Source organism: Diachasmimorpha longicaudata, chromosome 13 (genome assembly GCF_034640455.1).
Source record: "Diachasmimorpha longicaudata isolate KC_UGA_2023 chromosome 13, iyDiaLong2, whole genome shotgun sequence".
Classification (NCBI taxonomy): domain Eukaryota; kingdom Metazoa; phylum Arthropoda; class Insecta; order Hymenoptera; family Braconidae; genus Diachasmimorpha; species Diachasmimorpha longicaudata.
The window spans coordinates 3,055,837-3,080,210 of NC_087237.1; the positions used below are offsets into that span (position 1 = coordinate 3,055,837).

A 24,374-nucleotide genomic window follows, 5' to 3' on the forward strand; every position below is an offset into this window, starting at 1 on the left:
CATTCGGTGCTCGTAGTCACGGGGTGAAACGTCTCGTGTTAAAAAGGTGATATTTTTTTGTTCCGTGGGATCTAGTTTACCGGGAATAGTCTGATAATTTGCTTCTGTTTAGGAGGATAGTAACAGGGGGTTGGATTGGGGAGGAATATTGGTGGGGGTGGTGGTGCGTAGCAAGATGTCCTCGAAATTGGATTAGGATAAATAGATGTTTTAGTTAATCGCTTTTTTTGTGGTGAAATGATACCCTCGTCAGCCACGATGCTGAAGAACTTGGAGCAACGAGCTGCATCGAATTTTCTAATGGAGAATTTACTGCAGAATAAAACGACAAATGGTGGTGATTTTAGTTTGACATTGAATTGGGCAGCGAGTTTGATGGTAAGAAAGCGTGACGAGTCGTTGATCGGTTCGAGTGACAGTGTTATGAAGAATCAGAAGCCGGAGAGTGACATTGATCGTGATATTGATGATGAGACAATGGCACATACCGATGGTGATTTAGAAACTGAAAGTGAACTGGAGATAAACGTTGATATGACGAACAGTTATCACGAAAGATTGTTGCAATTTCGATTAGGGAAGGGATTGAAATCGGATGACGTACAGGACGAGAGATTTGTGCGGGAGGAATCGGACAGGGAGTGGATGAGTTTTAATGTGATTGAGGATAATTCGACGAAGCCAATGAAAAGTGATGAGAGACTTGCCAATGACGAGCCGTGTAGTGGTAGTTGTGCTGATGATCAGTGTCAGAGTACCTTGAGTCCGAGTCACTCGTACATCAGCACAGCTGTGGAATCACGAGTCATTCAGACGAAGGAAAAACCCGAGTTGAAGTTCGGGGTGAAAGCTATACTAGGGGTGGATAACGACAAACGACGCAATTCGGGTAATAAAATTACTGAGATTATTTAAAAAATTGTTGATATGTAACTCATTGCTGCGTAGGATTATCGACAGGATGTTTGATGAGCCGACAGAAGCTCTCCACAGGTTGTCTAAGATCTTGAAAAATAATTTTTTGGCGAAGATCCTCACGCGAAACTGTAATCAGTTGAAAACACTTCACTGAAACATCGAATCTTTGAAAAATTTTGAAAAATTTCCCGTCGAACGAGATCTTCCCAGAATCTTCAATAAAATTATCAAAATATCCTGAAGACATCTCTCCGGTGACTCAAGAAATTCTTCAAAAAACCTAAAGACTCATTTTCGCTCTGAAAGTCCCTAAAAAAAGGGCCCGGCGCGCTACCCGGAGATCCCTCAATTTCCGTCTGACCGCATCGCGTTTGTTTCCCTTGCGAAACGTGAATTTCCCCCAATATTATAAACAACCGAATAAATATTGCTCACTTCAATATCCGTGATGAATGTCCCTATTTCTCTACCTTGGAAAAAAAGTTCTCCGGTGTTATCTGACTATAGTGCGAGAGGAGGTATTCACGCTGGAAACAAAGCTCTCGCTACAAATCAGTGTCGAGTCCAGATTCGCACACCCGACGCTCCCTAAATCTCATTGCCCCCACACCCTCAAGACAAGAGTCGCACAGCATGCGTGCGACTCCTCACTCACTCATTCTGCCTCTGGTGTATATAACATTGGGCAATGCCTTCTATTTCTATATATTTTCCGTACCTCTCGCTTCCACCATTCGTATACGTAACGCCAACGAGGTGCAGCCCCCGAAGGCCCTTGCGTGGCGTCAGCTGTTACGCCACTTAGCTTCACCCCTAATATTAAGCCCTCACGATTGGTGCCTTATCATATATTGAACAAGCGCCACAATTCAATGACATATCAAATGTTGAAAAAGTTTCATTAATTATTGGGGGCCGATGGAGGCTGCAGGGACTTCACTGGACTTTATCGCATCCCCAGGTAGGAAAAAACGAATGGGCCAACCTTGGTACAAGCACGGCCGCCGAGCTGCCGTAGCTCGGCACCCGGGCTCCAGCCAAACTCGCGCCGAACTTGGCTAGACCCTGGGATGATAACACGGGGCCAGGCCTGGGACCGAACTTTGGCCAGACTTCGGTCGCCGTACTTTGGCCGCACTCTGGGCTTACCATTCGGCCCGAAATTGGCCCAGGCCTGTTGCCGAACTTTGGCCGCACTCTGGGCTTACCATTCGGCCCGAAATTGGCCCAGACCTATTGCCGAACTTTGGCCGCATTCTGGGCTGACCATTCGGCCCGAAATTGGCCCAGATTTACGACCAGAGCTGTGGCCAGGCTCCAACCGTTGCCTGTATTGGGTTCAGAATCACCAATAAATATATGAACGGTATATCTGATAAGCAGACATGTATTTATTACCTTCAACATTATACAGAAAACAGTTTTATTATGTGACAAAACTTATATTTAAATTTATTAAATCTATTGACAAAAAAACTCAGCCAATCAAAAACTTTTTTCCTCCTATCGACATAGTACATGTTTTCATCCGATTTTGGTTGAACAGTTAAAGATATGCAGTGTTTGTATCTCCAATTTTCATGAAAGATAATCACAACTATGAGATTTTTCCGCGAACAGAATATGAAAACTCAAAAAAATGATTGCAGGTATAAATTGTAGAAAAATCTTTTGTGGATTATTTTCATCCGCTTTTAAAATAAATAATCTACGTAGATCATTTGAATCCGAAATTTAATACGACATACCATATTAAGTCTTAATAAACTCTCTCTTACAATCTAATAATATTAGCAGTCAGTCTTCAGAATTCGAAGATTGTATTAACAAAATATCCAACAAAATAACGCACCAATGTTATTTTTTAAATTAGTAGTTTAGAATTGATAAATTATCGTGCTTCAATTCAAGCATGAAAACAGTCATTATAATAGCAATATTATGGATAATTTATTCCGCTATGGATGATAAGAATTAATTCTTATATCCATAGACAATTGCTGATACGAATTATCCTGATAAGAATTATTTTTTCATCTCGGAAAGACGTCCTTTTTTTACAATAATGTCTTCTCCATCTGCAACTCCGGAACACAGAATGATATTTAGTTGCATTGATTGTGTGCTAGTTCTATATAATATTGCTTATTATATTCACTCTTTCAAACAAACTTAGAAATATAAAAAAGTCTTGGATAGGATTACATATAACTAATTAATTTCAACCCTTAAATTTGAAATCTTTGGGGAATATGGACGCAGTCCGATTGTGAAACTTCAACCTTATAAATATTATTTGACTTGAATCACCAAATACTGAAAACAGCTCTCAATGGCTGAAATTACTTTCATTAGAATTTTTCTTAAAAATTAAAAATCCACTTATTATTTTTCCCTTTAAACTTTTGGACATAATATTTAATCCCTGAACCAACAACGGATATTTATTCCCGTGATCTAACTTATGAGGAAATGACATAGAAAATACTTTATTATGCTAAGATACATCACATTTTCCAATTGTTATTTCCATCTTCTGGATTTCCGACCTCGCCAGGAGAAATATAATAAATATAATTAATACTTCAATGACAGCCGAATACTAAACAATATTCATATATTAATATATATTCTGCCCAATGAAACGCCTCGCGATAAAAATATATTGATAATATAAACTTTTCCTATTAATCGTACCTTTTATCAAGAATATCACAACTAATACAATTACGAAAATGAACTAATGGAGTCATATTAACACAGTGATTTTACAATTCCATTTATCCCGGAAAAATGAAGTATTATCGATTGGTATCAAAGGAACAAACTGAATTATTCTCGTTATGATGACTTGACCCGCGTTGTCGTTCCTTACGCCCACCCTCTCGATCGCCAGAACGTGACAACCAAGTACTTACTTCTGACATTATCTTCTTCTCATCAGTGCTGGATCCTATTACCTCAATTATCACATCAATCAGTACTTTGCATACTGTAGTGTTATAAAAATTTTTCTTTTTCTTTCCGCCAGCTTCCTTTCCGTAACCAGAATAGTGCAGTGACACTGTCTTCCTCAGAACCGCAGATAGGATAGTGGAAACACATATTTTCATCTCTTTTTTATTGCTTATCAAAACTCTCATGAATAATCGCTAAAAATAAAAGAAGGGAAATTTTTTTGAATTTATGAACATGAGAAGACATCTTTGGGCTCATCGCCAGCGGGTTGGTTCTATAACCAAAGCGTTCCAGTGACGTAGACTTGAGTCCCGGTGATGAAAGATTTTTTCATCACCAGAAAACGAACCCAGTGCATGTGTCACCGCCCAATTTATTGATTTTACATAAAAAAGAAGAAAAACGATCAATTTCAGATATATTACCAGTGTTTCTACGAGATTTGGGTCCGTTGTCAATATCGCTTCGTATTCCTGGAACTTATCATCCATTTCAAATAGTAGTGGCGTAGACATCTGCTTCTGTATTTCAAGCAAGCTAGGACCAGAAGCTGGGGCTAGATTAGTGCCAATGATTGTGGTCTTGAGCTCATTCATAGACTGCTTTAAATCGTAAGCCATCCTGCGTCTTAAATTTTCGAGCTTTTCATCTAATTGCTGATCAAAGTAATCTCGAAGGGAGTTCAGGATTCGACGTTCATTATCAGCATAATGACTAGATGACAACTGGTTTTGTGGTCCCAGCATTTTTGGCATCTTAGCAGGGGGTACCATCATTGATCGTGAAGTTTTTGGAGTTCCTGGGCTCACAATCGAATTCAATCCGTCTTCAGCGCGTGTAGTAGACGATGCACGCCTTTTTCGGTTACCTTATGAAATTAAAGGAGGACCAAACGATATAAATTGATGGGTAGCAGCATCAGATGAAAAAAAAACTACCCAAGCCCCCACCAAAAATATATAATATAATCTAATTCTATATAAGTTCCGAATTTTGTAAAGAATGTTCAAAATATAAATTGGACCATTTTCAAATATTTATAAATATAAATTTTTTCATGCGGGAGGAACTTGGCCGATGATTGGTCATGGAATATCCGAGCCGATTTTACCTGAAGCGTTATGGACTAGTGGTGAAGGAGGTGTCAAATGAAGTTCTTTTCTTGTATTTCTCGCTGAGTCCATCGATTTTGTAGGTGACTGCAGAATTCCATCGGAGGAATCATTGCTCTCAGATTCATCAGTTTCGACGTCTTTAAGCAAAGTAATATTCTTCCTTGACCGCTGTTTAAATGATAAACATGCACCTGGAAATTATTGAAAATGATGATTTATCCCTGACCGGATCATTTAATTAACACGAACTTAGAATTACGTGCTACAGTCCCATATTACCTCAAAATTGATTTATTACCTGTTGGTACAGATCGCGATTTACTCGACATTTGCAAAAAGCCAGAATTATTTTGAGCCTTTGAGGCTCGAATCTCCTCAGGATTAGCTATAAGACAATCATGATTTTCGTCTTCAGAGTCAGATCCACTCTGGTAAATGCTTTGAAATCTTGTCTTTGGTTTTGCTTGTATACCTACGAAATTTTACAAGTTTGTAGTGAAGTAGTAACACAACGTAAGTTGTCTCCAGCCTTTGTTTTTTATAGCTATTTCAAAGTGGGGAAAGAATGCATGCATTTGAAAAAATATTTTTTTTGTAGAACCTATCGCTCCTACAAAAAAGGTTTCTATCAAAATTTTACCATTTTCCGTAGATGTTCACTTTGATTTACCTCTTCACAACAGAATTATAATGCTTTCCTACATAAGAGATGGTGGGGAAAAATGGAACGTTTCTCGTCCCCTCAACATTCCAATGCTTTTATGTATAAACAATCATATCAAGTGTAAATCATAAATTTTCCACTTTATCTTGTTCGCACGTAGTGATTTCTGTTAGCGACTCAATTTTTTGATGAGTAAAGAATTGCAATAAAAAAAAATAACCTAATATTTTTCGACCACAACATAATAAAAATTTTCTTATAAAATCATTCAATGCGATTCTCTCTTAAAACGATGTTTCGAGACAAATACACATGTAATGACTGCACAGATACATAATTAATATTTATTTTGTAAAAGATTTCAAAAATTCGGTCAATCTAATTCCCAATTTAGGGAACGATGGGTCTTTTGATGTTAAATACGAGAGTTGAATAAATTGGGGATGAATAATTGGGGTTAAGAGTGGTTATAATTGTTGATAATTGACTTTTACTTCATATTAACAGGACTTACCAGACTTTGGAGTTTGATTTCTAGGTGGAATCGGGATTTTAGTACTAAAGATGTTGTTTAGTTGAGACTTTGATGCAGTTAAGGGTTTTGCTGAAATTTTTGCTTTCGAGGAAGTTTCGGACCTCCCCCCCTTTCGATCATTTTCACCATCGGTTGTCTCACAGTTGAGAGTTACTTGGGCCTTTTTTAATCTTCTGCGACCCTGATCCAAATCAGCTGAACACAATCAACATATGATCCTTTAATATTGAAATGAACCCATCGAGCAATTCATCAAGTTATAAGTGGAGTCATTTCAATTTTTGTACCTGCTCCGGTGATGAAGCAAAATGGATAACTTTGCCAAGAGTCCTTGGGCGAGTGCAATTTTTCCAAGTAGTCGTCAAGTAGATGATATTCAGTTGTCGGTGGGAATTTACAGGTGTCTTCTTCTGCACTATTAAACCATTTTTTCGGCACCAAATCAATGCATGGTAGCCCTTTTTCGTTTTTCTCGAGAAATTCGATGACTGCGAATGGTTCGCTGAGATTTTTTGGATCGCGAGATGGATGTGAGGTTTCCGACATTTTAGGTTATGAAAAAAAATCACGATTCGTACAATTGAACCTGGTGTTTTCGAGTAGTTTCATATAAACTGATAACTTTGCAGAATGATGCATATAGCTTATTATTTAACAGAAAAAATTGCGTTTCTATTTCCATGTGTTTTGAACGGTTTTTTGTCATCACCCCACTGATGCTTCTTTTTTAGCGCCACTATTCCTTCAAAACGATTATATCACAAATATCTGTCAAACACTTAACACACATTTAATTCACATTAAATTCTCACTTCTTGTAATTTACCGTCAACTTAGTTGGTGAAATCCGAATTTGAGACAAAAAGCCCGATAAACGGATGATACGAGCAATTATGAAAGGTTATGTACACGGACGCCAGATCTAACCGATTTATGTCCCACTTGCATGTAACGACTCCACTATTGAAATTTTCTAACGACCTCGATGATCGGATTTTCATGTCGATTGTTGATTTAAAACATAAAATTGTTTGTTTCTTCCACAATTTTAATCACGAGTTCAACTAAAACATATACCCTCATTCATATACCCTCTTACCAAAAAAAAACTGCATTTCACAATGCGAACAATTTTTACGTTATTTTCTAGTGGAGGAGGGATATGGCGTATTGTCGTCCAGTTACATTTAATAAAGCACATTTGTGTTTAATTTTGTGTGCCTTCTTACATGTCATTTCAGCTGCCCAGGACTTAATGTAGAATATTCCTACTCGACTGGAAAAGTCTGGATAACTAAACGCCTCTTCCCTACTACTTTCCTGGTGTCCGAAAATATATATACCAGTAAGATCATCACAAATTTTGGATTTTCCTGATTTAACGAGAATTTGTGAAATTACGAAAACTTTCTCAATATCTAGGAGTACCACGTTATTTGGATGACTTGTCGTCAAGGTTAGACCATTGATGTTGATCATATTTGATGTTAAATGAATTTCCCCATCAATTATCATCGTTGTAGGCTTTCTCGCGATAACCCAATCACTCAGTATGTGTTTCTGATTAATTACCATGGTTCCTCCAGACTCCATCTCAGTTAGTCTGTTGATAATTTGTGTGAGTGGTTTTATCGAAGAATGAACGAGTTTTTTAAATAAACCAATGTAACTCTCTCCCCAAAACGCTGAGAGCTCATTCAGAGGAATTTTAAAGTATTGGGCATCATTAGCAACGTGGATGATACTATGCCAACTGAGAACTTGAGCCCCTTCATCATTATAAACATCAGGTAACGTCTCGAAACAAATTTTTAGCAGAGATCCAGCATATTCACTCAAATCCTTAACGAATTCCTTACTGTTTAAAATTCTGCTAGCAAAGACAAATAATGAGAAATGACAACGTAAAGGTTTCGGTAAGAAATCTTGTAACACGACGATACCACAATAATTAAGGAAAAACTTGAATTGTGATGCTTTCCATCTTGAGATATTATTCACATCAAATTCTTTCCTTTGAAATTCAATAGGGATATCGGCTTTTAATGACCTCATAATACCATCAAGCCGACGAACATCAGCTAATTTGATCCTCTGGGCTGAACTTCTCGTTAGCCATTTATCCAGCAGCCATTTCATATTACCAGAATAGAATAAATGCATTAAATCTAATGGCACTTGTTTTGTCAGATCGAATCTATCCAAAGAGAGCAGCGGGGACACAGAACCTTCATAATGATGTTCTGGTTGAACTCGCGTCTCGTAGGATACTTTAGTGCGTAAATTTGCATTGGTCACTGGATATATGCGTTTTCCTCGTCTTCCACAACCTACTGTAATGCCCTTGGTGAAACACCTTCCACAGGCATAGAAGGCTCCAGGAGCTTTGTGGCAGCAAATGAATGCTCGAGCTGGCGAATCAGCCACTATTGCTACAATTTTCACCTCAAAAACCTTGTCATCAATGCGCAAACCATTTTCTTGGAGTTCATTGGCCTCTTCAACAAAATCAGTCATGAATTCTGTGGCTGATAATGGTTTCCCATCCCCACAATAAATCGCGGCAGCAAAGGGTTTGGTAGTGTAATTTGGATGCTGTATTTTTATTGAAATTGGCCAAATTTCCTTCTTAGCATTCCGGTATACCTGCATACCGTCAATATGAACCAGAAGAGAAATGTCGTTTTCTCGATAAATTTGAGTTGAAATTATTTTTCTGAGTCCCGAGGCGATTCCCAAATAAATGAATTCACCTGGAATCTCATGAACTCCTCTCATGGTTGTTAGGTGTCTGCAATGGGGAGTTTGCAAAAACATTCCCCATGAGAATTCAATTTTTGGAATGCTGTTCCATATGGGACCCAAGCCTGGCAAACCATGCCCCTTGTCTGCCTGGCCATGTCTCGGGGCAAGCTTGGTGACCCAAGCCTGGCAAGCCATGCTCTTTACCAGTCTGGCCATACCTCGGGTCAAGCGTGGTTGCCCAAGCCCGGCAAACCGTGCTCTTTGCCAGTCTGGCCATACCACGGGCCAAGCTTAGTGACCCAAGCCTGGCAAGCCATGCTCTTTGCCGGTCTGGCCATGCCTCGGGCCAAGCTTGGTGGCCCAGATCTGGCAAGCCAGTCTCGTGCCAGACCTGGCCCGTTTCGTGGACATTGGCATTTCCTACCTGGGTCGTCTAGTTAAATTTGGCGACTGTCTAGTAACATGTTACATCATTTTTCTTAAAATCTCCTCAATTCCCTCAATGCTCCCCCTTCCCCCTGTTTTCCATCCGGTCCATTTCCCCCCACCTCCCCTACAACAACGAGAATATGTTTGCAAAATGTCAGACATATCCACGAGGCGACGGGATTGTTTTTTCGTTCAGCTCGTTTTTTGGGAATCCTGACATTCCGCAAACACGACTCCGTCACCGAAAAATGAAAAACATGACGGGTTTGAAAACAGAGTCGTCATTTTTCCAAACGATACCATGAAATAAATTCAGTTTTGTTGCTGGTATGAACATTGGAGTGTATTTGTCGCAATTTTTGTCGTACGCGGTTGTCTACGAGAGACTTCACCCTGAAGATATCGTCTCGCACTGGAAAAACCGGGAAATTTCACAGACGTCGTGGTCTTCATCTCTTGGGGTTGTTCCTGGTGGTAGTTTCGGTCGCAGATTCGTTCACATAAAAATGTTAGAAAGACGAGAACGAGGGGGTTGAATTATCACAGTTCCAATAATTTTCATGTTCTTTGGAGGCAATTTCCAGTGGTCGGATGATCACTGGGAATCCTATTCCGTTTGATCCTGTTGGATCAACAGGATGCGATCCAACTGGTGAACTGGTGGTTCAACAGGATGTGATCCTTAACTTGAAAGTCACTTGAAAAAAATTTTGCCTCTAACTTTGACTCAGTTATGAATCCAAAGTCTGTGATCCGTCAACCGATGACCCGTCGATGGCTCAGTTTACGGACGTGCAACAAATTTAATTAACAATGACTAGTTTATTATTATGATACCTATATTTATTATGTAATGTAACATATATGAAACATTTAATCCAGCCTCCCTTATAAAGACTGCAGTTAAAAATCCACACAGTGAGGGTCGCTATAATTGAACCTTCAAATTCACGCGCGCGCGAGTGCCAAGTAGCGCCCCCGCCACGACAAGGGACATTAGCGGAGCCGGCTGGAAAATAGGGTGTCACCCCCTTGGGCATATGACATATAGATATCGAAACGGCCTTTGATTTCTCTCTCGTATTCAGTTATCCCCGAATTTGCTCCATCTCATCCTGATAAGGCTTTCTCTATCGATAAAATCATTCACCTCAAACACTGAATCCAGAGCTGCCACTTACACGGAAGAAATTTAATTGATATTATCCGAAATAGGATCGTAAGCCAGTGACAGCCTGACAGGAAAAAAAAAATTACCGCCCCCAGGACCGAATGACAGGGGAGCGATTTTTTTTTCTTCATTTGCTTTCCCGTTTTCGCCTTCACGTGCCCCTAATTATTTTAGTGTTCGTTTCTCCCGTTTTTAGAGTAATTTCAATTAACGTTGGTCGATTAACCATCAAAATCGGCATTAGGTTTTCATCGGGGGCTCCGAGAGACCCCATTAGCCGTGACACAACGTCACCGTCGGCCGTCCGCTGTCATGAGCCGAGACCGATGAATTTTCTGCTCAGGCCAGATTTTCCGATGAACTCGAGGCACGATTAACCCTTAACCCCATCACCCGATTTTTGTGGGGTATTTTAGGATGAGTGCGATGGAGATTTTCGTCACCTGGTGTTGGCGTATGATCGAAGGCCAGGATCGACATGGCACGGGCGTCAAAATCCCCATGACTCTAGTTGTGAACGGTATTATCACCTCGGGAATTCCAGTTTTTTGGGGTTCGAGGAGGAGCCGGTGCTCGTCTCCGGACGGAGAAGTGCGGAGGGAGCCCTGGACAATGCCCTTCATGCCCTGGACAAGATAACGGAGGAGAAGATTGTTAAGGAGAGGCTGTGTGAACGTGATCGTGAGAATCCTCGTGGAGAATTAACAAAATGTTTAAACAACCGCGAGAATTACAAGTATTTGATCAATATTCTACTCAAAAACTCATGTAACGTACGGTTTAACCAGCCGACGGAGAGTTTCGCCGCGTAAAAGGGTTGAAATTCAGTCGAGAAGGATGTGAGCCGTTGGATATACCTCAATATACGAATACCAGGATTTTTCAAAGTCAAATAAATAGTCAAGCAATTAATTGTCTCTCAAAATATATACAGAACGTCAAAAACCCAAAGAGTAAATTTTCCTGCCCGACGCTGAGAAATTTTGAATAAAAATGATTTTACCGTTCGATAAAAATTTCCCGAGACATTGTTACCGCACTTCCGACCCAAAGATTATAAAAATTAATTAGCAATGATTAATTATTATTCTAGCACAGTAGATGATGCTCTTTCAGGCAGTGATTTTTCTGCAGATAACAAAAATTCTTGTGCAGGATTTTTTCGCTGTATTGGTTCAGTAGATTTCCCGGAATTTTTACCTCTCGTCCTCGCAATCTCCCGGGCTATCGGGTCCCGACGTTCGGCCATCTTTTCGCACCCTCCATGGGAAAGGTTCCAGCTCCAATTACAATTTTTCACGGTACCAAATTCATTATTCAATTTTTTTATGTTCTCCCATTGCAGAATCCTCCTCTTCGTTATATCTTGATTGACATAAGTCAATACAGTCTATAACGGGAGTGATAAACGAGGTAGGGTGGGCAGAGAGAATTGGAAATGTTCGATATACACATAGATACATACAAAAGTAGAAGCCGCGCGAATGTTGCATTCAACATTGACGGAATTTGTACGCGTGTCCCGCGGCGATCAACGATGGGATGGTACGTGTGTTCATTCCTCCCCCTTTCAGTACATATTAGTCCATATATACACTCATGATGGTGGTACTGTTGGGTGAATTTGTCGGTACTGTGGGCGTAAATGCATTGACCGTGTGCCGAGTGCATGTGTTACATATCCTCCCCTCTCCCTCTATTGTATACAATATTTGTCTGATGCCTCCTCCAGAACTCTCACCACTTCAAATCCCTCTGCATCAAGTGCGCGTATGTACCTGCAATTCCACCCTTCCAGTCCATGCAACTCTCTCCTGCGCCTATCAACTACTGTTTGCTGTTTGTATGTCATGTAGATGGCCCGGGAAAAATAATTACATGCGCGAAAAACTGATTGGTTACAATACACACGCGACGATAAATTTTGGGTCAAAATTACCCTCTCCCCTGGGGCAGAAGTATTTTTAAATATTTTTTATGACTGATTTTTCATTACGATCTCATATTTCGTAATGGATTACTCTAATTTCGTCGGTAAGGGTCAGCCGACGTTGGCAATTTTTACTGGATTTTATTCTTTCTCGATAGAACGATGGGATAATTCGTATACGGAGAGAAATATTCAATAAAAATTGCGTATTTTTTCCGTAATTTTGCAACGAAAAACGTTTGTCAGAAATTTTACCGAACTGTCACGGAAATTTCCCTGAAGGTTCATTAATTTTCGCGTAAAATTTCCCAGACGATTCCGTAATCAGTGAGCGAACTGCGAGTTCCGTAATTTTGACGGAATAATTCTCGTCGTGTAGACCAAAAATTGCAGCGCAGTTGTTACTCAAAATATCGAAACAATGAACGTGAAATCATTCCTTTTTGATTTATTTGGTATACGTTGTAAATGAATCCTCTGGAAGTAACAACTGTAACAACACACCGCTTGAAGAGAGTCTGTTCGGAAATAAAAAAGGTAGAGGGATATTCCTATTCAGTGATGTTGGCCAAACGTTCCGGAAACCTTTAGGGGTTGCTCATTGGTCGGTTAAAAAAACAACGATAAAACCCGATGAGTATTTTATAGGGTAACCTTTTGGGATATAACAATGCGAGTCTCATTGTTGCCACTCTCGGTGATGTGTAGATCATTGTGAAGGGATCAAAACGGGTCACACCCATTCAACACACCATTATTTTATAGATATTTTCAAAACCACGTGTTTCTTTATTCTCCCCCCGAATATTTTCTTTCTCTCGATATTTATTCCGCACACGACGAGAAATGTTCCATAAAAATTGCCCAAGAAATTTGGTAAGTAGACCGAAGACTCGTTCACATAAATTCCTCTCTGTTATATACATTAAATATAAATTACCTCACAATTATCCTATGATAATTAACAGCAATTCATCACTAATGAAAAAATCTGGTGCTGTGAAATTTCCGAAAAATCATTCCAGAAAATCCGAGAATTTCCTAGAAATTTCTCTTCGTCTTGTGACAACTGTTCAGAGAGTTTGCTCTTTCAATTTCAGAAAATCCACCGGTACTCCAGATACTACCTAACTACAATGATAGTCTACAACCCTCGCTGACTATTCAGAGTGGTTATGTGTCGAGAATAGCTAAACCAATAGCACGACCAACGGCATATCACCCTCATCATCCACCCCACTCGACACACCAAGCGGGGCCGCCGGCGCAGCATCCTTTTCCACCGCACGCACATCATACCCTGCAACTGTTGGCTTATCGTGGACCCTATCTGACTGGTAATTATAGTCTCTTCAACTAATCTCCGCCGATGGGCCCGATTCTCGGACCAATACACCGAGAAAAATCATTACAATTTCCCCCGTCACTTAATTGGTAATTACTCTATGATTTTCCGGCACGCCAAAGGTCCACTGCAGGTGTCGGGGGTTGTTCCGAGGGTAGTCAGGGTAGTCGGTGTCTCCTTCCTCATGTAACGACGAAATCGGTTGCTGTCTCCAACCGATTCACTCCAGATCTCCCTTAAATTCGGAGATATCACCAAAAAAATTGAACTAACAATTAGATCAATTCATCTCTGATTGTACCATCTTGCTCCTGACATCCATAAACTGTACATAACTGCATACATAAAGTATAACTGATGAAATTGTTTGCATAAGACTGTCAGTCACCGCGCAACACAGCGCTCTAATTGGATCGGCTCCAAATGGAAAGAATAATCAAAATTAATTATCAAACAGCTCACGTGTGGACATTCAATGGAACTTACAGATTACTGAAATCTTGTACATAATTGCAATTGCACGAGATTGGGTATTACATAGCACGTGATTATCGGTAATCTAGTTGTAGTGGCAGGAGGTCTATAGAATGTGATATAATGCGGGCGCTACTGTACTGGACATGGAGTGCATATCAAGTGCAGTGTGAAAGCACAAGACCCATCTCCCTCTCTCCCTCTCTCTTTTCGCGATATATACACATATACATGTATATGCACACGATATTATATATAAGCATAGACGTAACTACATGTGTATTGTGTACGTGAACTGCGATACAGGTAGACCGGGTACGGAGTACTATTTGCATTCTGCGTATTATGGAAGCGCGATAGAGAGAACCGGGTGGCAATTCTCGCCTCTTGCTCTATCTCTATACGCAAGGCCAAATGTCATAACAGTGGCGGTATGCAACAAGTGTACACCTGAAAATACCATGCAGGGGAGAAATGATATTGTCATGCTCAGCTTGGCAATATTTGCATTTCGTTGAATATATCCAAACATTTCGATTATTTTTTTCCTGTCGGTTATTGGATTTTTTTTAGTTCACGAGAAAAGAGTTCGTGACGTGCGATATCTGTTAATAATGAGGAATAACAAATTGTTTAATTTGATGAAACAATTTGTTCGTATTAATTGTTCTGCAGAACATTCAGAAAAATGAAAACTGTTGTCTGTTGCTTCTGATAACGGACAGGATTTTTTTTTGTTTATAAGAGATTAAAATAGATATTAAAAAGATGTGTAATTAATTATGTCTGATTACGTACGTATTGTGTGTGTTATGCTCTCCCGATGCAGTGAGTAATCCAGGCAATGGCGGTCATCTTTCGGGAAGCTCCACCGTGGGGGGAGCGGTTTTTCCCACTGCGATTCAACCGGGCCTGAGTGATCTTGCGAGCTTAAGTACAGCGTGCTTCCCCTGGGCAGCAAGCACACGCGGCCGACCTAGAAAGGGAATGATGAGACGAGCTGTCTTCTCAGATACCCAGAGGCGGGGACTGGAGAAACGGTTTCAACTGCAAAAATATATCAACAAACCGGAACGGAAGAAACTTGCAGAACGCCTCGGCCTCAAGGACTCACAGGTTTGTGCCTCAACTCCGTATATTTTTCTAGAGTTGGAATATTGATGAACTATTAGGAATGAATAAAGGGTCGAGTGACGTTGCGTTTCTCGTTTGTGATTCATGACGTCGAATCCACAGATCTTTGCAAGGGCTTATTTAAAGCTTCCGCCTCGATATTCACTAATTAGTTATCCGTCTTACGCATTTACTGTAAAAAATAACTAATTTTCACACATATGTATCATGCACATGCCTTCCAATTTTAGTTTTTTCGTCATTGAATGTAAATTGATGCTAATGCCCTATAATTTTTGGATATCGAAGTGTATAATTTTAGAACGTCACTGAACAATTGGCATGTGGTATACAAAAAATGATGGAGACTCTAAATTTCTTCAACAAGTCCACTAATTCTCACATACTCTTACGGAATATTCCACTTATATACTTTGAATCATCGCTGACCAATGGTATGGGACAAATCCATTAAAAATGACGACCTAATGAAAAGGATCTGATTTACATGTTGTACCATAATTAGAGTACCACGGCGTATAATTATTGAACATCAGTTGAAAATTAGTATCATGTCTACAAATAGTTACGCTGAACCTCATTTTCACTGACAAGTCCCATAATTATCGCGCGCAGTATCTTAACATTTCACTTTCTGACTTTGAATTATCAGTGGATAATAACAAAGGACATGCCCGTTTGAAATAATTCCCGGAGCAACAATAATGCAACAAAATTTGAGTGGACGTAGTTCAATAATGCGTTCGACAGGTCCTTGAAGAATTCATCCAACGACCGTTAAAATTCCTGCAGGAGATTAGAGCCAGGACGTGGTAGAATTATCGATAACTATCGAATGAAACAAACCTCCTCGACATGTACCCTAAAATCCCTCAGAATTTATTTCCAGCGTTGATAATATATTTTGACTCGTCAAGTCAAAATTCCTCCAGGAGAAGATCTTCATGCCCATCAAAAATCACCGGAATGAATTACGAAAGCTTGAAAAAATCAGGGAAATTCGAAGGGACGAAAAAAGCCCGCCGTGGGCACCCTATCTCGTTAATAATCTCATCTGACGTCCCGGCACTTTTGTTCTTCTTTCTTCCTCTCACGATTGTTCCTGAGGAAACCGAAGGCGGCTCGACCCGGCGAATCTTGACTTGTCGGACGCACAACTACGGAAGATCGCTCCCGGGGCTTCTCCTCTCGACGACTTCCGGCCGGTTTTTGAAGAACCAGACCAGTATCATTGTACCAGTATCAAACTGTCCCTAATTTTTACCCTCCATCACCAAAATAATTTATCAAAATTCATCTTTGTTTCCGGGGGATAACAAATTAGACCTTCGATCAACGATCAACGGCCGGCGCGCGACGGCGTGAACGATGGTCCACTTGATTCACTTTTCACATTGATTCAAACACGAAGCCCAGGCTGCGTAAATTCCCACGAGGTAGTTCATGTTGACATACATTAGACGGATCGTCCATTAGGGCTTTGTACGTTACAGTACAGCCATTCAACCTCTCCGCAAAGTATAGAGTTTCCCGACCGCCATTGGTCAAATCAATTTCCAACCATTAGTCTGGCATATTTCGTTTCACATTATGTCCCAATGAAATCGTTAGTGAATTATCATCTGCACCGATGGAAGGATTCGGTCCTGTCGCTCTGGTGGACACGCTGATGGCCGAGGCATCGATCAGTAAATCGATTCTGATGCGGATGGTGCTGGGGAATGAATCGAAGATAAGTCGATTAAATGAGGTGCGCTATTTTAAAGCGGTCGGATCAATTTCATGAAAGAGTTGTATGCGGGTAGGCAATACTTACCGAGCCCGTGTGATAAACCAGGTTCTTCTGTCGGGTCGGAATGGGAGTGAGGGAGTGACAGAAATATCATGTATCAATAATCCAATAAAATTCAAAAAGATGAAAATAGGGAGGGGGGGGGGGTGCTGCTGTCTTTCGTGGAGGAGGCATAACATGCATATAACGATGCCGCAATATCTTGCAAGGCTCGCTGGAGAGACCAAACAAAACTCCCCGGTATTATAACCGAAGACCTTCATCTCATGCATTATGGATATAACTTTCAAGACGTCACCTCGGAGAATACTCCATCCAAAATCATTCCAAAAGGTGGTGGAGCTAAGAAACCATGAATATACAATTTGTAGCGGGTCCATATGCATATTAAATAATCTTCAGGAACGGCAAGTCTTCGAAAATTCTACATATTTGACGTTTAAAAATTATCGTACGCAGTTATGCGATACAATATTCAAAGCAATTTAGTCTGCAACGAATTTGAGTGAACGATTCAATTTAAAAAATCAATTACAGTTGGACTGACAGAGAAACCTGGGTGGAAACAATGTTCTGGTGAACGTAAATTATTTTTTGATAAACGGAATAAGTAAATTGACAAAGTTCATTTTTTTTAATTTTGGATAAAAAAGGATTTCCCGCTGGTGGAACGTGGGATACAGAATTGGGAATTTTTATTTATGTTAGCTTTTCCCTCTTCGAGGGCAGTCGAGGAACTAATTAAGAGTTTAATAGTTAAATGAGTAATACGTAGATCAGTCACAAGGGACATAAAGGTGATCAGTTGTCTTATTGTGCATAAATAAACAATTGAATTCGAAGAGTCGTCAAGACTTCCCAAACATCCACTCGTTCATTTACTAACCACAACACTCTTGATAAACGATATTGAGTATTGTATATAAAAGATGATTTTTGAATATTTCAACCCCCCTCTACTCTTCCCTCCCCCAGATTTTAGGAACCTTCGTGGACCCGTCGCATCACCGCTCTCCCACCCCCACATAAATTACTAAAGACTCAGTGTAATCTGACACCAAATATTCCCATTCAATTACCCATCTAAATTACGATATTCTCATTCCTCAATGAACTCTGCAATTTCATCAGTTTTCAACCCCTGAACCCCATCCAGCGCAACTGTCCTCAAACCTCCTGTTCACCTGTTCCTGAAATGTCATTATTTTTCCAACAGTTTCACACTCTTCACACACCCGAAGATCCTACAATAACTTACCTATTCAATCGTCATTTCATGACAAAAGTATTTAATTCCGTCCACCCCAGATTACGGCTATCAATCAAAATTTCAGCGTTGTCCACCCCCACCATGAACCATTCATTTAATACATTTGATTTTCGTCAACACGCAGAACTAGCTCTGCGACGGGACCCTGAGCAGTCCCCTCGCAGTTCCCCATCGAATGCCTCACCCTCATCTGCGCTTTTTCTCTCTCTCCACGTAGGGTAGTTCTGAGGCGGACGTCATAATCGATCGTCTTTTATTAAATGGCGCCAGATGGCGCATGGCCACTATAAGAGCTCGCGTTTGGGTAGAGGCGTGCTACGATTTACCACGGCCCGTGAGAGAGCCTGTCTTCTGTTGAGAGGGGGCTGGGGGCTGGGGGGGGTTGGTGAGGGAGCCGGGGGGTGGTTGGAGGGCGGGTGTGCAGTTAAACGGAATCCCTGGAGGTGACGGCAGAGAACGAGAGGGGATTAGGCTGTTGAAGGTACCGAGGCTGCAGCCAATCATTTAACGATTACCCACTCTCGCCTCCACTCTATAACGCGTTTCAGATGTCATTATGCCTACCCCCGCGATTTAACCGTACAATCAAAGGGGAGAATTTGAAATTGATAAAATTTATCTATTGATAATGCGATTGTCTGAGTGCTATTTAGGAGTGATTGCAGTAATTGATTCATTCCGCTTGAGGGATGATCTTCATAGGGCAGTTATTAATTTTCTAATGAGGGCTATTATTTTCCGATTGAGGAGCGATGTGGTAAACGGAGATAATTCACGTTTGATTATTTAGGTTTTTATGAATATCTGGGAATGTGGGGAAGATGGAGAAAGTTTTATTATAATTTTTTTTGTGGAGGGGATTGAGGTCGATAATAAATGTAGTAATAAAAAAATTGTTATCTCTGGAGTCGATGGAAGATATTGATCAAAATGTCGATTGAGAGATTATTTTATTTTTTATATATGTAGTTTACAAATATATATATTTGGTGGCGTAGACGTTCGAATGGTCCTTATGTGATGAAAAAATATTCAATATTGTGTTTTTTAAAATAAAATTTGGAGGATTATGTGTAATCCTTTAGGACAATCTGTCAGACAATTTTACATGCCTCAAACCATCCCAAATATTATATATTCAGAGGAGGACAAAGTGTTTTTAGCCACGTGTTTATGGTGTATAAAAAGATAAAGGAGGGGGGGAGATGAAAAGAAGGAGAATACGGTGGTCGTGTATTTGACGTTTGCTGGTTCGATAATGCATGCTCTTTAATCCCGGAAATAAGGGCGCTGCCTCCAACTGAACAGGCAGCCCCTGGGCTCTCTCGGTTCTTTCCCCTTAACAAAGAGAGTGGGAGTGTAGAATTGCTCCCGAGGGAGACTCGTAGTCAATTGAGTGAAATACCGATTTTTTATTTTACCTAATTATGTATGACAACACGATGGATGATTAATTACATAATGTCTCGGGTTGAGAAATTTTGACCTCTGGGAGATTTTATTTAAATAAGATTCCTGTGATATTGGTTGTGTGTTTTCAGGTGAAAATTTGGTTTCAAAATCGCCGGATGAAATGGAGAAATACTAAGGAACGAGAGCTAATGGCGTCCGGTGGATCACGTGAACAAACGCTACCGAATAAAAATAATCCAAATCCAGATTTGAGCGATACTGACAATGATCGGTCCAGTAGATTGGAACTGAGCAGCGATGTCTCGACACTGACAAGTTACACCGATTTTACTGATAACGAAGAAAATGAAGAGATAAATGTCACATGATAAAAATATACTGATATTTCATATTTACAAAAATTATTTCTGGCACCCAATTTTCAGCTCAGTGCACTAATTTGTGGGAGCGATGGAATACGTCATTAATTTTTTTTATCATTCCGTAGATATAATTTTTGAATGCGGAACAAATTGACGATGGAATGCAGAATAAGGAAAATGTAATATATTGTAATTAGGGATCGATGTACTTTATCAGAAAAGTCTCTTAATTTGTCATTGTAAAATGATCTCTGAAAAATGTATAATCCGCGAAATTATGCGAGAAAAATGATCAATAATGTGATTTTGTTGGAAAATAGATGGAAAAGGCTGCCAAATTCAACTATTCATGGTGATATATTACTATAATGGAATGCAATAAAAAAACATAAAGATTCAATTTTTAAATAATTTTTTCATCCCGTTAAATTGAAAAAATATATTTCCGCAGCTTCATTTCGTTTTCATTTCAGCCACCAGTCTTTTCGCCCTTTGCTCGCTCCACCTGCAAACCCTCAGAGAATCCCTACCTGACCCTTGTAACTCTCTATATTAATACCTCAAATTCAATTATCAAATGTCCGTCAACAAAACCTGAGATAAATTTTTATAATTCAGGAAGATGATATTTATGATGATTTTTATGTCTTCACTTTTTTCACATGAAGATACAAATCTCCGGCGGAATGTGTCATGAGACCCTTCGTGGTTAATACCATTGGGATAGGTGTCTTCTCACAGGGCGAGAACTCATAATTGCGCACCATTTCGATAATTCCCAATTTGGCCTGAAGTAGTCCCAGTCTCTGACCTGTTGACAACCAAAAATTACGGTAGCTAAATTATTCATCAACAAATGTAAAAATTAATGGTGTCAGCAGTTTTAACGGCTGTCCATTTGTTCCCCAGGTGTCCGCGCGTACCCGAGCATCCCTTATATTATTATTTTGTAATTACCAATGCAGACGTGTGGACCGTCTCCAAAAGGATACCACGCCCTCTTGGTTGATTGCTTATTAGCGTCTGAAAATCGCTCAGGATCGAATTTATCTGGATCTTCATGATGTTTGGGATCGAAATGCAGACCCATCAACGGCACATAAATTGGTGTTCCCTTCTCGATGACGAGATCAGTTCCAGGTACCGAATAATTTGAATTCGCAACGCGATCGACGAGTGGTAATGGCGGGTATTTGCGAAGGGTCTCTGATATAACCATGTCCAAATAGGGCAGCTCCATGATCTGTAATGTTTGAATGCTTGTGAAAAATCTACTATTATTAATAGGTCATTAAGAAGAAATGCAAATTAAGTAAAATAAATAATTAAAAAATAGAAATGATGATATTATTAATTTTTTTGAAATATTCGTGTATTTGTTGACCGGAAAATTTCGCTCCGTCATTGATCACGTAAAAAATCGTGAAAAATACCAGCTCATAGCTGATTCTCCCGCCATTTTTCTCTATCGCATCGATAATCTCTTCTCTGAGACGATTTTGGATTTCCGGTTGTACAGCTAATTCATAGAGAGAAAAACTTAGGATAGTGGATGATGATTCAAATCCTGCGGCGAAGAAAACAGCTGCTTGAGCGACAATATTATCGCCCTCGAATGCTGAAAAATTAATTCAATTTAATTCAATTGGAATTTGTCGATTAAACAGATCAGAAATGTAATAAATAAATCAGTCTCATACCCAGGTAAGAGTTAACACTAGGGCCCAGGCTAGGGTCAGGCTTGACACTACCCTGGGCCTGCTTTCTTTTATAGAAGAAATGGTAAACTAATAAATTGTCCTACCAAAAATATTTTTATAAGTCTCATCCGGCTTTTGATTCTTCAGTTCAACCAACAGGTCAATGAGATCAGGCCTCTTGTATCCAAGTTTCTCGCGTTCACCGATAGTATCCCAAATGATTTTGCGCATAAATTCACTCAGGCGTGGGGGAAACATAAAGAATCTCATCGGTGTCATGAAAAAGGGGGCAAAAAAAAGGGCGGTCATTTCGAGGCTGCGTTTGAAAGTGTCTGCGAACATTTCTTGTCCAATTTTCCAGAATTCAGCGCTGGGATTATTCAGTGAGTTGGCTCGTAGTCCGAAAGCTGTGGTTGCGATCATATCAGTTGTGTATCGCGAGCATATCTTCTTCAGTTCAATTGTTCGTCCAGAATCTAGATCGATCGGCAAAAATTGTAATGAGCAGATTTTTTTTCCGCACGTTGAATCGCAAGAATTAGGTCTGATTTTAAAGGAATTCAAATCAAAAAAATTCTAATTCAAATTTCATTTTTAATTTAACAATTTTCAAACCGAAGACCTTCGAAGGTAATTGTCATTCAAGGGAACAATTACTTGAATGGGCAGACAGCCAGACTCGAGTGAAAAGACTGCAGTGTAGACCTTACCTTTTAAATCCAAAAAGTCCATATGAGTAACAAGCCCTTGGCCGACTTCCGTCAGAAGGTGAACCATGTCCTTGAGCCTCTTGGATGTATAAATCGGTGAAATTTTAGTTCTCAAAAATTTCCAGGCGGGATTCTTCAGTAGAAATAAATTGGCCGTTCCCAGGACATCGTGACCGCCCGCAGTGGCGAATCGATCGACGAAATACTCGAAATCCTTAACGAGAATCCGCCTAATGAGCTCCGGATCGCGAATGATCAGCATCGGTTTATCAAATGCGAAGAAGCCCACGTAGGGTTCGTTGGGGGCATAATCATAAATGTCCTTTGTAAAATTTCCGACCGATTTTCTTCCGATCAGAAATTCTCCGATGTTTCCGACAATGGGAGTCGGTTGAGTGAAAACAACACCTCGTTTTCTCCAGTAATCGAAATGTCTTGTCATGTATCGATATATCAAGTACACAATGAACCCTAATGTGACACATATGTTCACCATCCAGTTGCCCAGGAACTCCATTTTTTCACTTTTTTATTGTTCCGTGCTGCGTCGGTATTTCACTAGTGCATGCCACGACGGTTGCAGCACGAACACTAAATTCGTAACGAAACGGCGAATGACCACAAGCGAAAGTTTGCGTACCAACTTCGCATGCGAGATCGCAGTGCACTTCGCACGTCCAGCAACCTGGTGATCGGATGTACGATCACTTGATGAATACAGTTTTCATAAAGACTCATCAAGAGAACGCATTTTCTAAAATACGAAGTCTTCGATTCTTCCGAATCGTTGATCGATTACATTGTTGCAGAGAAAAATAATAATCTTCGCGAAGATGAAAACTCTTTTTTGATAAGTCAGCGGTGAAGTGGTCAAACGAGTCAAGTCATTAATGAATATTAATCGGGTTTTATGGGTTTCTCAGAATCTACGAGCGATAGAGCATTTTTTATTGTAACTTTTTGTTGCGGGGCGCATTGTTGTATAAAAAATATGGTAATGAAAATTGCGCTATTCCTCTTACACTCGGAGATATTGTTACAAAGCCCAGCAACTTAATTGCAATCTTATCAATTAGCTTTGTAAGCATAATTTTTAACAATATTCTGTCATCATAACATTGGCTAGAACCTTTCCACCTCCACACACGTCGACGTTCTATTAAAAATTCATCAAACATTATGAACTTGTATTTTTCTCAATGATATCGCCTGAAGTTCAACGTCAATGCCAAGGGTGAAACGATAAAATGATAAACTCGTATTTTTATTCCACCGCATCAGATAATTCGCCTTTATGAATCATGAAACATACTACGCATGTGAATTCACGATTACATTAAACTTTACTTCGCCCTGAATGCGTTTGTGGCGATAAATTTATTTTTATTCTTTGAATTAGTTTCTAAACTTTGGCTTTCACCCATTGGAAGAAAGTACTCGAAGACACGTGACTCGGTTAATAAAAATTACTTACGTGGTGCGAAGCGCGATGCAAAGGCCTCGTGCTGATAACCCGGAGGCATTGGAGTTGAAGAACTAGATTGGGTTTACATAAATGGGGGAATCCCACGTGAGGACCTCACTTAATGAGTTATCCTTCCAAAATTACCTGCTTTGCTGCTCTATTGTAGCTCTTACTCATTTTATTTAATTGTGCGAGAAAAAATTTTGAATTAACACGTGGACGATTTTGGTTAAAGGGCCGTTAG

At 39.9% G+C, this 24,374-nt stretch overlaps 3 protein-coding genes across 3 annotated transcripts; 1 reads left to right on the forward strand and 2 right to left on the reverse strand.

Annotated features, from left to right (window-relative positions):
- The first annotated feature begins 148 nt into the window (after positions 1-148).
- LOC135168543 (uncharacterized) lies at positions 149-20,261 on the forward strand. Its single transcript, XM_064132836.1, has 4 exons — positions 149-889; positions 13,566-13,802; positions 15,114-15,400; positions 20,022-20,261. Exons 1-4 carry the CDS (start codon positions 238-240, stop codon positions 20,259-20,261), a joined length of 1,416 nt encoding a protein of 471 aa, XP_063988906.1. The 5' UTR covers positions 149-237.
- LOC135168539 (uncharacterized) lies at positions 2,292-6,736 on the reverse strand. The gene is made up of 6 exons (XM_064132831.1): positions 6,478-6,736; positions 6,170-6,385; positions 5,290-5,463; positions 4,988-5,182; positions 4,302-4,744; positions 2,292-4,070 (listed from the first exon to the last, which is right to left on the reverse strand). The coding sequence occupies exons 1-6, from the start codon at positions 6,734-6,736 to the stop codon at positions 3,720-3,722; spliced, it is 1,638 nt and encodes a 545-aa protein (XP_063988901.1). The 3' UTR covers positions 2,292-3,719.
- On the reverse strand, positions 19,878-23,546 carry LOC135168541 (cytochrome P450 6k1-like). The gene is made up of 5 exons (XM_064132833.1): positions 22,666-23,546; positions 22,060-22,431; positions 21,689-21,873; positions 21,213-21,498; positions 19,878-21,066 (listed from the first exon to the last, which is right to left on the reverse strand). Exons 1-5 carry the CDS (start codon positions 23,180-23,182, stop codon positions 20,897-20,899), a joined length of 1,530 nt encoding a protein of 509 aa, XP_063988903.1. The 5' UTR covers positions 23,183-23,546; the 3' UTR covers positions 19,878-20,896.
- Between the last annotated feature and the right edge of the window lie 828 nt (positions 23,547-24,374).

What these genes read in the sequence shown, in the direction of transcription:
- LOC135168543 (XM_064132836.1), top strand. Translation starts at nt 238, where the DNA reads ATGATACCCTCGTCAGCCACGATGCTGAAGAACTTGGAGCAACGAGCT. An exon ending in CGACAAACGACGCAATTCGG is followed by an intron (nt 890 to 13,565) that starts GTAATAAAATTA and finishes TTTCAATTTCAG; the next exon opens with AAAATCCACCGGTACTCCAG. An exon ending in TCGGCCTCAAGGACTCACAG is followed by an intron (nt 15,401 to 20,021) that starts GTTTGTGCCTCA and finishes GTGTGTTTTCAG; the next exon opens with GTGAAAATTTGGTTTCAAAA.
- LOC135168539 (XM_064132831.1), bottom strand. Translation starts at nt 6,736, where the DNA reads ATGTCGGAAACCTCACATCCATCTCGCGATCCAAAAAATCTCAGCGAA. An exon ending in ATCGCGATCTGTACCAACAG is followed by an intron (nt 5,183 to 5,289) that starts GTAATAAATCAA and finishes AATAATTTCCAG; the next exon opens with GTGCATGTTTATCATTTAAA. An exon ending in CAAATCTCGTAGAAACACTG is followed by an intron (nt 4,071 to 4,301) that starts GTAATATATCTG and finishes TTTTATTTTTAG; the next exon opens with CGATTATTCATGAGAGTTTT.
- LOC135168541 (XM_064132833.1), bottom strand. Translation starts at nt 23,182, where the DNA reads ATGGAGTTCCTGGGCAACTGGATGGTGAACATATGTGTCACATTAGGG. An exon ending in GGACTTTTTGGATTTAAAAG is followed by an intron (nt 22,432 to 22,665) that starts GTAAGGTCTACA and finishes CGATCGATCTAG; the next exon opens with ATTCTGGACGAACAATTGAA. An exon ending in GACTTATAAAAATATTTTTG is followed by an intron (nt 21,874 to 22,059) that starts GTAGGACAATTT and finishes TTAATTTTTCAG; the next exon opens with CATTCGAGGGCGATAATATT.